The sequence below is a fragment of the Salvelinus namaycush genome, chromosome 37 (assembly GCF_016432855.1).
Source record: "Salvelinus namaycush isolate Seneca chromosome 37, SaNama_1.0, whole genome shotgun sequence".
NCBI lineage: Eukaryota > Metazoa > Chordata > Actinopteri > Salmoniformes > Salmonidae > Salvelinus > Salvelinus namaycush.
Genome location: NC_052343.1, coordinates 6232051 through 6245090, shown reverse-complemented (window position 1 = coordinate 6245090; position 13040 = coordinate 6232051). Strand labels below are relative to the sequence as shown.

General features: G+C 41.5%; 1 protein-coding gene across 4 annotated transcripts; it reads right to left on the bottom strand.

Annotated features, from left to right (window-relative positions):
• Nucleotides 1–397: 397 nt before the first annotated feature.
• On the bottom strand, nucleotides 398–13007 carry LOC120031134 (prenylated Rab acceptor protein 1-like). 4 transcript variants are annotated; one of them, XM_038976726.1, is made up of 6 exons: nucleotides 12907–13007; nucleotides 12259–12409; nucleotides 11382–11627; nucleotides 8501–8598; nucleotides 5628–5729; nucleotides 398–1579 (listed from the first exon to the last, which is right to left on the bottom strand). In XM_038976726.1, exons 2-6 carry the CDS (start codon nucleotides 12372–12374, stop codon nucleotides 1488–1490), a joined length of 654 nt encoding a protein of 217 aa, XP_038832654.1. In that variant the 5' UTR covers nucleotides 12375–12409; nucleotides 12907–13007; the 3' UTR covers nucleotides 398–1487. The 4 variants fall into 4 exon arrangements, with proteins under 4 accessions (XP_038832654.1, XP_038832655.1, XP_038832656.1 ...); XM_038976727.1 differs by having other exon boundaries at nucleotides 11382–11594; XM_038976728.1 differs by having other exon boundaries at nucleotides 12259–12353.
• Nucleotides 13008–13040: the final 33 nt, after the last annotated feature.

The window sequence follows — 13040 nt, the reverse complement described above, 5'->3', positions numbered from 1 at the left end:
CAGTGAGTGAAGTGTGTGTGGATGGTTGAACCTCCAAGGTCATCTCCATAGCAACCTGTGCATGGGGTTGTCTTGATGAGCAGTGTACAGGGGTCATGTATAAAGGGGGGAAAGGGGGGTGGTTAGCACTGAAGTGTCAGACAGAGGGAGGGAAGGAAGGAGGACACGGAGAGAGAAAAGTAGGGGAAACTACATCCTCTTGGGGGGATCCAGGACACAAAAGGGCCTACAAAGTATTGCAATTTTGGCACATATACTGTACATACAGAATATACACACAACCTTTAATACCTTTTAATGTAATGTTTTAAATCACCACAAATAAATATTATGCGCAAAAGGGACCTAAATATTTCAGAATTCATGCATGGACTTCCTCATACAAACACACTCACAATATCTTAGATAGGACAGTTTATTGCACTTCCCAATAAAAATACAAAAAAAGAGCAAAAAGATAGCATGACAAGTATGAGAGATATATATTTTTTAAATAATATATTGATCTTTAAATGTCAAAGCCATAAAGCAGAGCTAATAAATTATGAAAAGTTACCCAGCAACACTACACAACATGCCTGCACACGACTAAAAGTAGATACAGTATGTGCAATACAAAGTACGATTTAAACATAATGCTTGATCACCATTAGGTATCTGGAATATCCACTAAGCATTGCTTTAAAGTAAATGCAATTTGTCTAAAAGAACCATTCATTCTAGTTGGATAAATACATTGTAAAGCTGCAAATGGCACTTCTTCCCCAGTCAGAGAAGCATTGGCGATTTGATGCCATTTCCCTCATTCAGTTTAATGGTGCTCACTGAGGACTTATTCAACATCAGCTATATAGGATTTTTAAAAACACATCTGAATTATTACTGTGGCGATGTTAAAACTCTTTGTAACATGTCAGGTCTTCAGTTGACCGAGTGACATTTTGTATTATTAGATATCCACAAGGGAACATTAAAACAGAAGGTACGGAGGCATTAAACAAAAGGCTGACACTGATATTTCACGGGAAGAAATGTGTATTAAACACAAAAGGAGAGGTATCAGTTACATTTGGAAAAGACAGTATGAAGTAGGCATACAGTATGAAGTGTGCTGAGGTACATGAACGTCTCAGTCACTCTTTGTGCATACGACAGTCAATCAATATATTCTTCTAAATTGAGTACTATTATGGTCTTAGAGTTGTAGAGGGTCAGTAACAGCAAATCACTTGAGGCATGACAAGGTGCATTCTGTGTTATATTAAAAAAAAGGTCAAAGGTGAGTGTTGAGGGTTCACACAGAGAAAGAGGCCTCTAGTGGCCAAAAGGCTGTTTTAGCATGGGCAGCACCATTGAGGGCTTCCACTATGCTTCTGCCATTTTAAAGTAGTCACCCGCGTGGGGATTCTTATGGGTTGTAGCCTCAATGGCGCTGCCAATGCTGTCACAGACGCTATAATGGCACAGACATACAGATTCCTCCATCGCTACACAGGCTCCATGAAGAGCTCCTCCATTTCCGATCCTCCCTCCAGCTCCCGGAAGGCAGCGTGAGAGCCAATCACAAACATCGTTGCGCCTGAGTGAGAAGTGAGAGAGTCAATCAAATGGAAGAGATAGAAGGGGCTGAGAAAGAGGAGAGTAGAATTTTGAGAAACCAAACACAATGGTTAATCTTAGCACTACATCGCGATCAATTTACAATTTTCATGGCGGGAATTAATGGACTCAAATCCTAGCAGTGTCGTAAAAAGTTATATCCATGTCTCAATTGTCTCAAGGTTTAAAAATATTTAACCTATCTACACTGATTGAAGTGGATTTAACGAATGAGGTATCATAGCTTTCACCTGGATTCCCGCGATCAGTCTAAGTCATGGAGAGAGCAGCTGTTCTTAATGTTTTGTATACTCAGTGCAGCAGTTTTACGGGCGCCCAACCAATTGTGCTATTATGTGGGGTTTTTTGCGTTATTTGTAACTTATTTTGTACATAATGTTTCTGCAACCGTATCTTACGGCAAAAAAGAGCTTCTGGATATCAGGACACTCGCCTTGGATTAGACAAATATTTATTCTACAACAACCCCACAGGTCCGACATCCCCGTTATTTGCAAGAGGAAGCGACGCAGGTACAGAGGATAAAGAGCCGGATAACTAGTCAGGACCCGGCGAAGGCGACTGGGAAAGCTGCCGTTACCGTCAATACTACTCGCCAACGTGCAATCATTGGACAATAAATTAGACAAGGTACGATCACGAATATCCTACCAACGGGACATCAAAAACTGTAATATCCTATGTTTCACGGAATCATGGCTGAATGATGACATGGATATTCGGCTAGTGGGATATACGCTGCACCGGCAAGATAGAACAGCACACTCAGGTAAGACGAGGGGGGCAGTCTGTGCATATTTGTAAACAACAGCTGGTGCACGAAATCTAAGGAAGTCTCTAGATTTTGCTCGCCTGAAGTAGAGTATATTGTGATAAATTGCAGGCCACACTACTTGCCTAGAGAGTTTTCAGCTATACTTTTCGTGGCTGTTTATTTACCACCACAGACAGATGCTGGCATTAAGACCGCACTCAGTCAGCTGAGGAATAATATAAGCAAACAGGAAACCACTCACCCAGAGGCGGCGCTCCTAGTGGCCGGAGACTTTAATGCAGGGAAACTTAAATCAGTTCTACCAAATTTCTATCAACATGTTAAATGTGCAACCAGAGGGAAAAAATTCTAGATCACCTGTACTCCACACAGAGTACAGGTGAATCCGACCACAACTCTATCCTCCTGATTCCTGCTTACATGCAAAAATTAAAGCAGGATGCACCAGTGACTCGGTCTATAAAAAAGTGGTCAGATGAAGCAGATGCTAAACTACAGGACTGTTTTACTATCACAGACTGGAACATGTTCATGAATTCTTGATGGCATTGAGGAGTACACCACATCAGTCACTGGCTTTATCAATAAGTGCATCGAGAACGTCGTTCCCACAGTGACTGTACGTACATACCCCAACCAGAAGCCATGGATTACAGGCAACATTCGCACTGAGCTAAAGGGTAGAGCTGCTGCTTTCAATGTGCAGGACTCTAACCCGGAAGCATACAAGAAATCCTGCTATGCCCTGCGACGGACCATCAAACAGGCAAAGTGTCAATACAGGGCTAAGATTGAATCATACTACACCGGCTCTGACGCTCGTCTTATGTGGCAGCGCTTGCAAACTATTACAGACTACAAAAGGGAAGCACAGCTGCGAGCTGCCCAGTGACACGAGCCTGCCAGACGAGCTAAATCACTTCTATGCTCGCTTCGAGGCAAGCAACACTGTATACATGAGAGCATCAGCTGTTCCGGATGACTGTGTGATCACGCTCTCCGTAGCCGACGTGAGTAAGACCTTTAAACAGGTCAACATACACAAGGCTGCGGGGCCAGATGGATTACCAGGACGTGTGCTCCGGGCATGTGCTGACCAACTGGCAGGTGTCTTCACTGACATTTTCAACATGTCCCTGATTGAGTCTGTAATACCAACATGTTTCAAGCAGACCACCATAGTCCCTGTGCCCAAGAACACAAAGGCAACCTGCCTAAATGACTACAGACCCGTAGCACTCACGTCCGTAGCCATGAAGTGCTTTGAAAGGTTGGTAATGGCTCACATCAACACCATTATCCCAGAAACCCTAGACCCACCCCAATTTGCATACCGCCCAAACAGATCCACAGATGATTGCACTCCACACTGCCCTTTCCCACCTGGACTAAAGGAACACTTATGTGAGACTGCTATTCATTGACTACAGCTCAGCGTTCAACACCATAGTACCCTCAAAGCTCATCACTAAGTTAAGGATCCTGGGACTAAACACCTCCCTCTGCAACTGGATCCTGGACTTCCTGACAGGCCGCCCCCAGGTGGTGGGGGTAGGTAGCAACACATCTGCCACGCTGATCCTCAACACTGGAGCTCCACAGGGGTGCGTGCTCAGTCCCCTCCTGTACTCCCTGTTCACCCACGACTGCATGGCCAGGCACGACTCCAGCACCATCATAAGTTTGCAGACGACACAACAGCGGTAGGCCTGATCACAGACAACGACGAGACAGCCTTTAGGGAGGAGGTCAGAGACCTGGCCGTGTGGTGCCAGAATAACAACCTATCCCTCAACGTATCCAAGGCTAAGGAGATGATTGTGGACTACAGGAAAAGGAGGACCGAGCACGCCCCCATTCTCATTGACGGGGCTGTAGTGGAGCAGATTGAGAGCTTCAAGTTCCTCGGTGTCCACATCAACAACAAACTAGAATGGTCCAAACACACCAAGACAGTCGTGAAGAGGGCACGACAAAGCCTATTCCCCCTCAGGAAACAAAAAATATTTGGCATGGGTCCTGAGATCCTCAAAAGGTTCTACAGCTGCAACATCGAGAGTATCCTGACTGGTTGCTTCACTGCCTGGTACGGCAATTGCTCGGCCTCTGACCGCAAGTCACTAGAGGGTAGTGCGTGCAGCCCAGTACATCACTGGGGCTAAGCTGCCTGCCATCCATAACCTCTACACCAGGCGGTGTCAGAGGAAGGCCCTAAAAATTGTCAAAGACCCCAGCCACCCCAGTCATAGACTGTTCTCTCTACTACCGCATGGCAAGCGGTACCGGAGTGCGAAGTCTAGGACAAAAAGGCTTCTCAACAGTTTTTACCCCCAACCATAAGACTCCTGAACAGGTAATCAAATGGCTACCCGGACTATTTGCATTGTGTGCCCCCCCCCCCCCCAACCCCTCTTTTTACGCTGCTGCTACTCTCTGTTTATCATATAAGCATAGTCACTTTAACTATACATTCATGTACATACTACCTCAATTGGGCAGACCAACCAGTGCTCCCGCACATTGGCTAACCAGGCTATCTGCATTGTGTCCCGCCACCCACCGACCCCTCTTTTACACTACTGGTACTCTCTGTTCATCATATATGCATAGTCACTTTAACCATATCTACATGTACATACTACCTCAATCAGCCTGACTAACCGGTGTCTGTATGTAGCCTCGCTACTATTATAGCCTGTCTTTTTACTGTTGTTTTATTTCTTTACTTACCTATTGTTCACCTAACACATTTTTTGTACTATTGATTAGAACCTGTAAGTAAGCATTTCACTGTTGTATTTTGCGCACATGACACAAACTTTGATTTGATAATCCTTGGGGTTGTTGGCATGTAAAATTGCTTGTAGATCAATGACTGTCAACCACAGGAGGTAGGTGGTACCTTCATTGGGGAGGACGGGTTCATGGTAACGGCTGGAGTGGAATGGTATCAAATGCATCAAACACATGGTTTCTTCAGCAGGTCGAAAGTATGTAATATGAGCAAAACATGTTAGTGACTCTGCAATTCGTAAAGTGAATTGATGTTTTGACTGATGTAAGCTCCATTTGGATCGGTTTGGGCTCCCATGCAAATCGGTGAATGTTACATCCCTAATCATCTGTCTCCTTCAAAGAGAAATACATTCCATAATGAATATCTAGGCCTAAGTCTACAGTTATCCCAGGTCTGATGTGTACAGTAAAGAGTGAGATGGGGGTTGTAACTTACCCAGGACCCAAAACACTGCAGCTCCTGCACCAGCCAACCAGAACACAGGGAAAGAGACTGCCCCTGCTAGACCCAATTGGTGAGGTCCGGTCACCTCTTTTCCTGTGTGCAAAATACATTTTTTTTTAAATCACTCAGATTTCAAATACTATTCACCCTACACCCAAATTACAGATTGATTTCAGTGCGAACTGAAATTATATTTAAATTCCATAAATGTTGAATTTGTATTAGGATATTGAATTAGAATTTAATATTTTCAAATTTGTAAAGGCATTTATTTAAACTGAATTGAATAAACATTGCATTCGGTTTTAAAATTGTATTTCAATTAAATTGAATATTGAAATTAAATGTTAAAATATTCAGTTTCAATATGGTAGATATTGCATTCATTGTCTGTATATCTCTGTGGTAAACAGACGCTTCTGGTGGTTTCTGAAGCCAATGTGGCATGTTGAATTTATTTCCTTCCTTTGAATTTGGCTCTAGCGTTTGAACCGTTTTGGCTATAAGCTATTATGATCCTATTCCTGAAAGTTTAGACTTTGGAACATGGACCTATGGAGAAAAAAAAAGTTCAACCACAGGTTGTAACAGTGTAAAAGATGGTCGTCATGGATATTGTTTCAAAGACTAACAAAACAAAAATGGACAGGCTTTCTTAAGCGATGATTCATTCAGAACCTCCATATGCATATTAGAGCTTATGCATAGGCTTATGAGCCCAAACCCGTAAAAAAAAACTGAATTCAAATAATGATTGTGCCTTATACAATACATAACCTACTGCATATCACACATGGCAGAAAAACATCAAACTAAACTGATTTAAGATGTCTTTGGTACATAATTGGTCTAGCCTTTGAGTGTGGACTGTATTGTTATGCATACAGTATGGACTGGTTACCTTATGCTACGCTCCAAAATGTATATCCACGAGTCTGGGAGAGAACGTACAGCCCTAGGCCATGCTGTTGGTTCATTGAATGTGCAGGGTTGCATACAGATAGACCGCAAGTATAGTGAATGTGCATTTGGATTTTGAATAGCCTAGTAATAGGTATTTATTTTATATTTTCATAATTAATTGGGTCGCACGTTACCTTTAGCTACAGAATCTCACCACCATGCGTTTGTTCCTTTCTCGATAGTGCAGAGGGGCTGTCAACCATTTAGTGAAATATATGTTTCGTTGCGAAAACATGTTATTATCGATGTTCCCAAACAGATTCCACTTGGTTTCCAAAATTATGCACTGGGTAGCTGCAGTAACAAGGTTGGAGAGCCCATGACATAGAGTTTGGGAAGAATAGCATCTGTCGCGCATCGAGAGCATGCTTCTCAAACAGTGGTTGACGCGTAAAAAGTGTTCTTATATGTATTTCTCAGCAGTTCCTATTAAGCACAGCTCCGCTATAAAACCGAAGTAGTCTACCAGTCATCAGTGAAAAACGGACCCGCGGGAAAGCGCGCAGCCTCCATTCGCTATTCAAGTGCATACAGATGACATGCTTTTTCCCCCTGTCCCTGTTCCAGCCCATTTGATAATGGGACATTCTAAACGGACCCGCGGTTCCAAACTTCTTCCATTTAAGAATGATAAAGGCCACTGTGTTCTTGGGGACCTTCAATGCTGCCCAGATCTGTGCCTTTGACCTCATGGCTTAGTTTTTTCCTCTGACATGCACTGTCAACTGTGGGACCTTATCTAGACAGGTGTGCGCCTTTCCAAATCATGTCCAATCAATTGAATTCACCACAGGTGGACTCCACTCAATTTTAAAAACATCCATAATTATAAATGGAAACAGGATGCACCTGAGCTCAATTTAGAGCCTCATAGAAAAGGGTCTGAATACTTATGTAAATAAGGTCTCTGTTTTTTAATAAATTAGCAAAAATCTCTAAAACCTGTTTTAGCTTGTCATTATGGGGTATTGTGCGTAGATTGAGGGGAAAAATATTTAAACCATTTTAGTATAAGTCTGTAACGTAACAAAATGTGGAAAAAGTGAGGTCAAAGTGGGGTTAAATGTAACCGAGGTGGTTTGATGAACCACGCTCTTTTGATGAGTAACCTTGCTGGAGACTTGAAGACATGATAGCTTCCTAAACTCACTCCTATGGGCTTTAGCTAAGCAGGTGAACAGTCTTGTTACATGCAGGAGGCCTGGTTCGAACTCAGTCAGTCACAAGAGCAAGATTAAATAGGGAGTGGAAAGGCTATCCTTGGAAGGGCTTTAACCGGGCTATTCAACTATATTCTTATGGGGGGGGCCAAACGTTTGTGACACTCCCTTCTAACGTGTCCTGCGCGGCATCACAGAGGGGAACAGAAGGCACGTCCATGTTTCAGAGAGTCTAACCATTCAGGAATGGGGTCATAATAGCTTATTGCTAAAACGGTTCAGATGCTAGAGCCAAATTCATAGGAAGAAAATAAATTCTACATGCCACATTGGCTTCACAAACTGCCAGAAGCTTCTGTTTACCACAGAGAGTGTTTGATTCTTTCTTCTACTTTTCCAGGCTGGCAAAGTACCAGGATGTTGTCTCTGGTTTTGAATCTGAATTTAGAGAACTGAATCTGAATGCATCTGAGAAGTTGAATATATGAAACTTTGATCAACTTGATAGTTTGTAAACTAGATACATAGACAATGAATGCAATATCTACCATAGTGAAACTGAATACATAAAATATTGAATTTGAATGTTCAATTAAATAAAACAATGCAATATTCATTCAATTCAGTGTCAAGTCATGAAATACAATAATTAAATTATTACATTTGGAATTCAAATACAATCTGTTGGCACTGAAATTGTTCCATATCAATCATCTCACAGATCATGACTGCTTTACTCACCAAAGATGACCAGTTTAGACTCCAGGGACTTGAGGTGGATGATGTAGAAGGCACCAACAAACACTGCCAAAGCAATCAGCAGCATGGGAGAGCTGATACTGAGGTAAAGCAGGGGAGATTGGAAGAGGGAAAGAGTTTCTTTGATAATCACAGATTCTAAATCAATTTAATCCAGCATAGATCTAGGCCTATTCAAACCACTGAGATTTGGAATTTGAAAATAAAACAGGCTGCAATCTGTCTATATGCAATATGTAAATTAAATGCCCAGATAAATCTACCCTGATTGATTTGATATTAACAAATGTTCCACATAAATATTCTGCGGTTGGTGTTTTTTGTAATGATTTAAGTGACCATTGTGCTGTTGTTGCTGTTAGAAATAGTAAGGTTCCTAAGACAAACCCACGTTTTATTCATAAGACAAATTTGAAGTGTTTTAATGAGCAGGCTTTATTTCATGATTTGTTTTATTTTGACTGGAGCAAGATTGAGGTTATCCCTGATGTGGAAACTGCCTGGATATTCTTTCATGATGGTTTTTTCCAAATAGTAAACAAACATGCCCCATTCCGCAGGTTCAGGGTTAAAGGGCGGGATAATCCATGGTTTTCTTCTGAGCTGTCTTGTATTATTCACGACCGTAATCTAGCCTGGGCTAAAGCAAGGAAATCATGTTCTGATGCTGGTTGGCTTATTTTTAGGCAGTTACGAAACAAGTGTTCTTTTCTTCTCAGGAAGGCCAAGTCTGAATATTTTATGTCTGTTACCACTGGTAACCTGAATGACCCTAGAAAGTTTTGGAAGGCTATTAAGTCTATGTCTGGTAACAGTAATGTTAATGAATTACCGTCATGTGTTTTGAAGGAATATGACAAAACTGAAATGCTGAATTGTTTCAATGAGCACTTTGTATCATCTGGTAGGCTGTTTGATTCAGTGTCCTCTGTCTCTGTACAACCCTGTGTGGATGAACCAGTGTCCTCTGTCTCTGTACAACCCTGTGTGGATGAACCAGTGAGAGCTGGTCAAACTTTTATCTTTTTGCCATTCTCAGTGCAGGTGGTACATAAAGCCCTGAAATCCTTAGATCAGAGAAAGCCTGCAGGTCCTGATCTTTTGGATCCCTGCTTTTTAAAATCTGGCAGCTGATTTCATAGCTGAACCACTTACATATCTGTTCAATCTAACACTGGAATGTAATGAAATTCCAAAAATCTGGAAATCAGCATTTGTCCTACCACTTTTAAAAGGGGGAGATCCAACTCTTTTAAATAATTATAGGCCAATCTCAAAGCTGTCACCCCTGGTGAAAATACTTGAAACCCTTGTGAGTGAACAGCTAAAAGAGTTTTTATTTACTAACTCTATTTTATCAATGTACCAATCGGGCTTCAGGAAGAAGCATAGCACAATTACAGCAGCCATGAAGGTTTTAAATGATATCACTGAAGCCCTTGACAAAAAACAGCACTGTGTCTCACTTTTTATTGATCTCTCTAAGGCTTTTGATACAGTTGATCATGCTATACTAAGGCAGAGATTGTCGAGTGTAGGTCTTTCAGAGCATGCAGTTGCATGGTTTGCTAACTATCTGTCTGATAGAACTCAGTGCACTCAATTTGATGGGCTTATGTCTGTTAAATTGTCTGTCTTTAATGGTGTGCGCCAAGGCTCTGTACTTGGTCCTCTCTTATTCACTATTTATATAAATGATTTAGACAAAAATGTCCAAAATGCGCAACTTCATTTTTATGCTGATGATACTGTTATTTAGTGTTGTGCCTCGTCTCTTACAAAAGCTTTCCAGAACTTGCAAACTGCTTTTTATACTGTTCAACATACCTTGTGTCAATTGAAGCTTATCCTCAATACTGACAAAACTAAACTAATGGTGTTTTCTAAAGCAAGAAATAGACCTCTGAACCTTTCACCTATTACTACCGTACTTGTCAGGGCAAGGAGATTGAGGTTGTAACCTCATATAAATATCTTGGAATTTTAATTGATGACGGCCTCTCTTTTAAATTGCATATTCAACAACTTACAAAAAAATTTAAGCTGAAATTGGGATTTTATTTTAGGAATAAGGCCTGTTTTTCTTTTGAAGCCAGAAGGAGACTAGTATCAGGTACATTTATGCCTTTACTAGACTATGGGGATATTTTATATATGAATGCTTCCGCTCAGTGTTTGAGATCAATTGACACCCTTTACCATGGCACTTTGAGATTTCTTTTAAACTGCAAAACCCTTACGCACCACTGCACTTTGTATACCAGGGTTGGCTGGCCTTCTCTAGTCACTCATAGGCTCAGTCACTGGTATACTTTTATTTATAAAGCCATTTTGGGTTTACTACCTTTTTATTTGGGCATTTTTATTGTTCAGAAATGTGGTGGGTACTCTCTTCGTTCGCTGGACTTTATCCTGCTAACTGTTCCAAATGTCCAAACTGAATTTGGTAAAAGGGCTTTTATGTACTCTGCGCCATCGTCTTGGAATGCCTTACAAAATACTTTTAAACTGGAAGAACCTGTCCCGATTGGTATTTTTAAATCACTGATGAATGATCTTGAGACTGATTCCCTGACCTGTCAATGTTTTTAATTTGCTGTTTTTGATTTTTGTTATACTCTTGTGAATTCTATGGTTTTTACTAGATTACTTGTAGTTTTTCATGTTGTTTGTCTGTAAATTTTGTAATGACTTGGTGCTGCCTATCTTGGCCAGGACGCTCTTGAAAAAGAGATTTTAAATCTCAATGAGCCCTTACTGATTAAATAAAGGTTAAAAAAATCAATAAAATAAATGTAATTACTGTGTTTTTATATTCACTGAATACCACAGTGTCTTTAAACTCCTGTCCCACAGCTCTTACATGCAGTAGATGATGAGGCCGAGGAAGATGAAGGTGTAGTTGCTGTTGTAGGTGTCAAAGTTGCGCACCACCCTCTGGCACAGTTCACCAAAGTTGCGGGGCTTGGTGAACTTCCTGTGATCCACAAAGCCAGCCCAGGGACGGATGGACGCACGGCGACGATCAAACCACTCCTTGGCCACACTGGGTGAGAGGCCTTTGGGCAGCCACAGCCTGTGAGGCAAGGCAGAAAGCCAGGGTGGTAAACTAAACAAGAGGTATGGGGAGATGGAATAATTTTATAGCATTAAACCAAGAGACTGATCGTGGACAGATTGAACAACAACACATCATAGCCAGGTATAATACAAGGAAAGGACAAACTGACCCATCTAGTTCCTTTAGTGGTAGGCTAGATTAAGAAGAATATGAGACAAATTCAGATCACAATTTTCCTACAGACACAATAATAGCCACAGAAGAATGACTACACATGAGGAATGTATATAAAATGTATCTGGACCCGAACCAGTCACCAACCATGATACCAGAGAGATACATGGTGCTACAAGTTGATTCAGGTGTGTTAGTGCTGGGCTGGAACAAAAGCCTGCACAACCTGTAGCTCTCCAGGACCAGGTTTACAGACTGCTGGCACTAGAGCAGGGCTCTCAAAAACCTGTTCCTGGAGAGCCGTCCTGTAGGTTCACTCCAACCCTAATCTAGCTCACCTAATTCTAATATTTAGCTGGTTGACAAGCTGAATCAGGTTAGTTACAACTGGGGTTGGAGCAAAAACATGCAGGAGGGTAGCTCTCCAGGAACAGGATTGGCGAGCCATGTACTAGACAGATTAACAAACAGATAGAGACATAGCTAGAAAAACAACAGCACACACCTTCCCATGACACCTCCGGATCCAGCAGCGTCAGCTGGCTCAGCGCTGAAGAGATCCCCTGCCTTGGAGTCCATGTCTACAAGGCAGTTCTCACCCTTTGGGACACCAGATTTCATTAGAGTAACGGATGCCGATGTGGGAAAGATGTAGGCTAAAATAAAACATGGCAGTGACAGAAAAGAAACATACAAGGTTAATGGCACTGTTTCACAAGCGATAACAAATCCTCTAACACAATGCGAAACTAGGCTTTCTATTGTTGTAACAAATGAATAACGCACAGTGAAAAACCTAGAGACCGTAGGGGGGTTATGGAATGGAAAATGGTTGTCATCATTGATGGGCTTGCCCATAGACAGTTCAATTGCCACATCGTTTAGCTAGCTAGTTAGCTAGTTTCTGTGATTCAGTTATTTATATTCTAACACACAAGTTGTTCACTGTCATTACTCGAAACCTTGAATATCTCCCTTTTTGATATTTTTTTTTTACACAAAATAACGATTCCGGTCGAAGAAGCCACATCACCATTCCTTCATGTCAAATATTGCTACGCTTAGCCACTATTCTATCATTGCATATGAAAACGAATAGCTTTTGCTACATACAAACTAGTTACATAAATAATATTTTTGAAGGCATACTCACGGTAGTTGAAAATGTCTACTGCACTGCTGTGCTTAGAAATACAAAAACACAAAAATGTACTTCTGCTGTGCTGTTGCTCAGCGGATGTGATGTGGAACGAAATTGAACGCTGGGTCTAACTTCCGGTATAATTT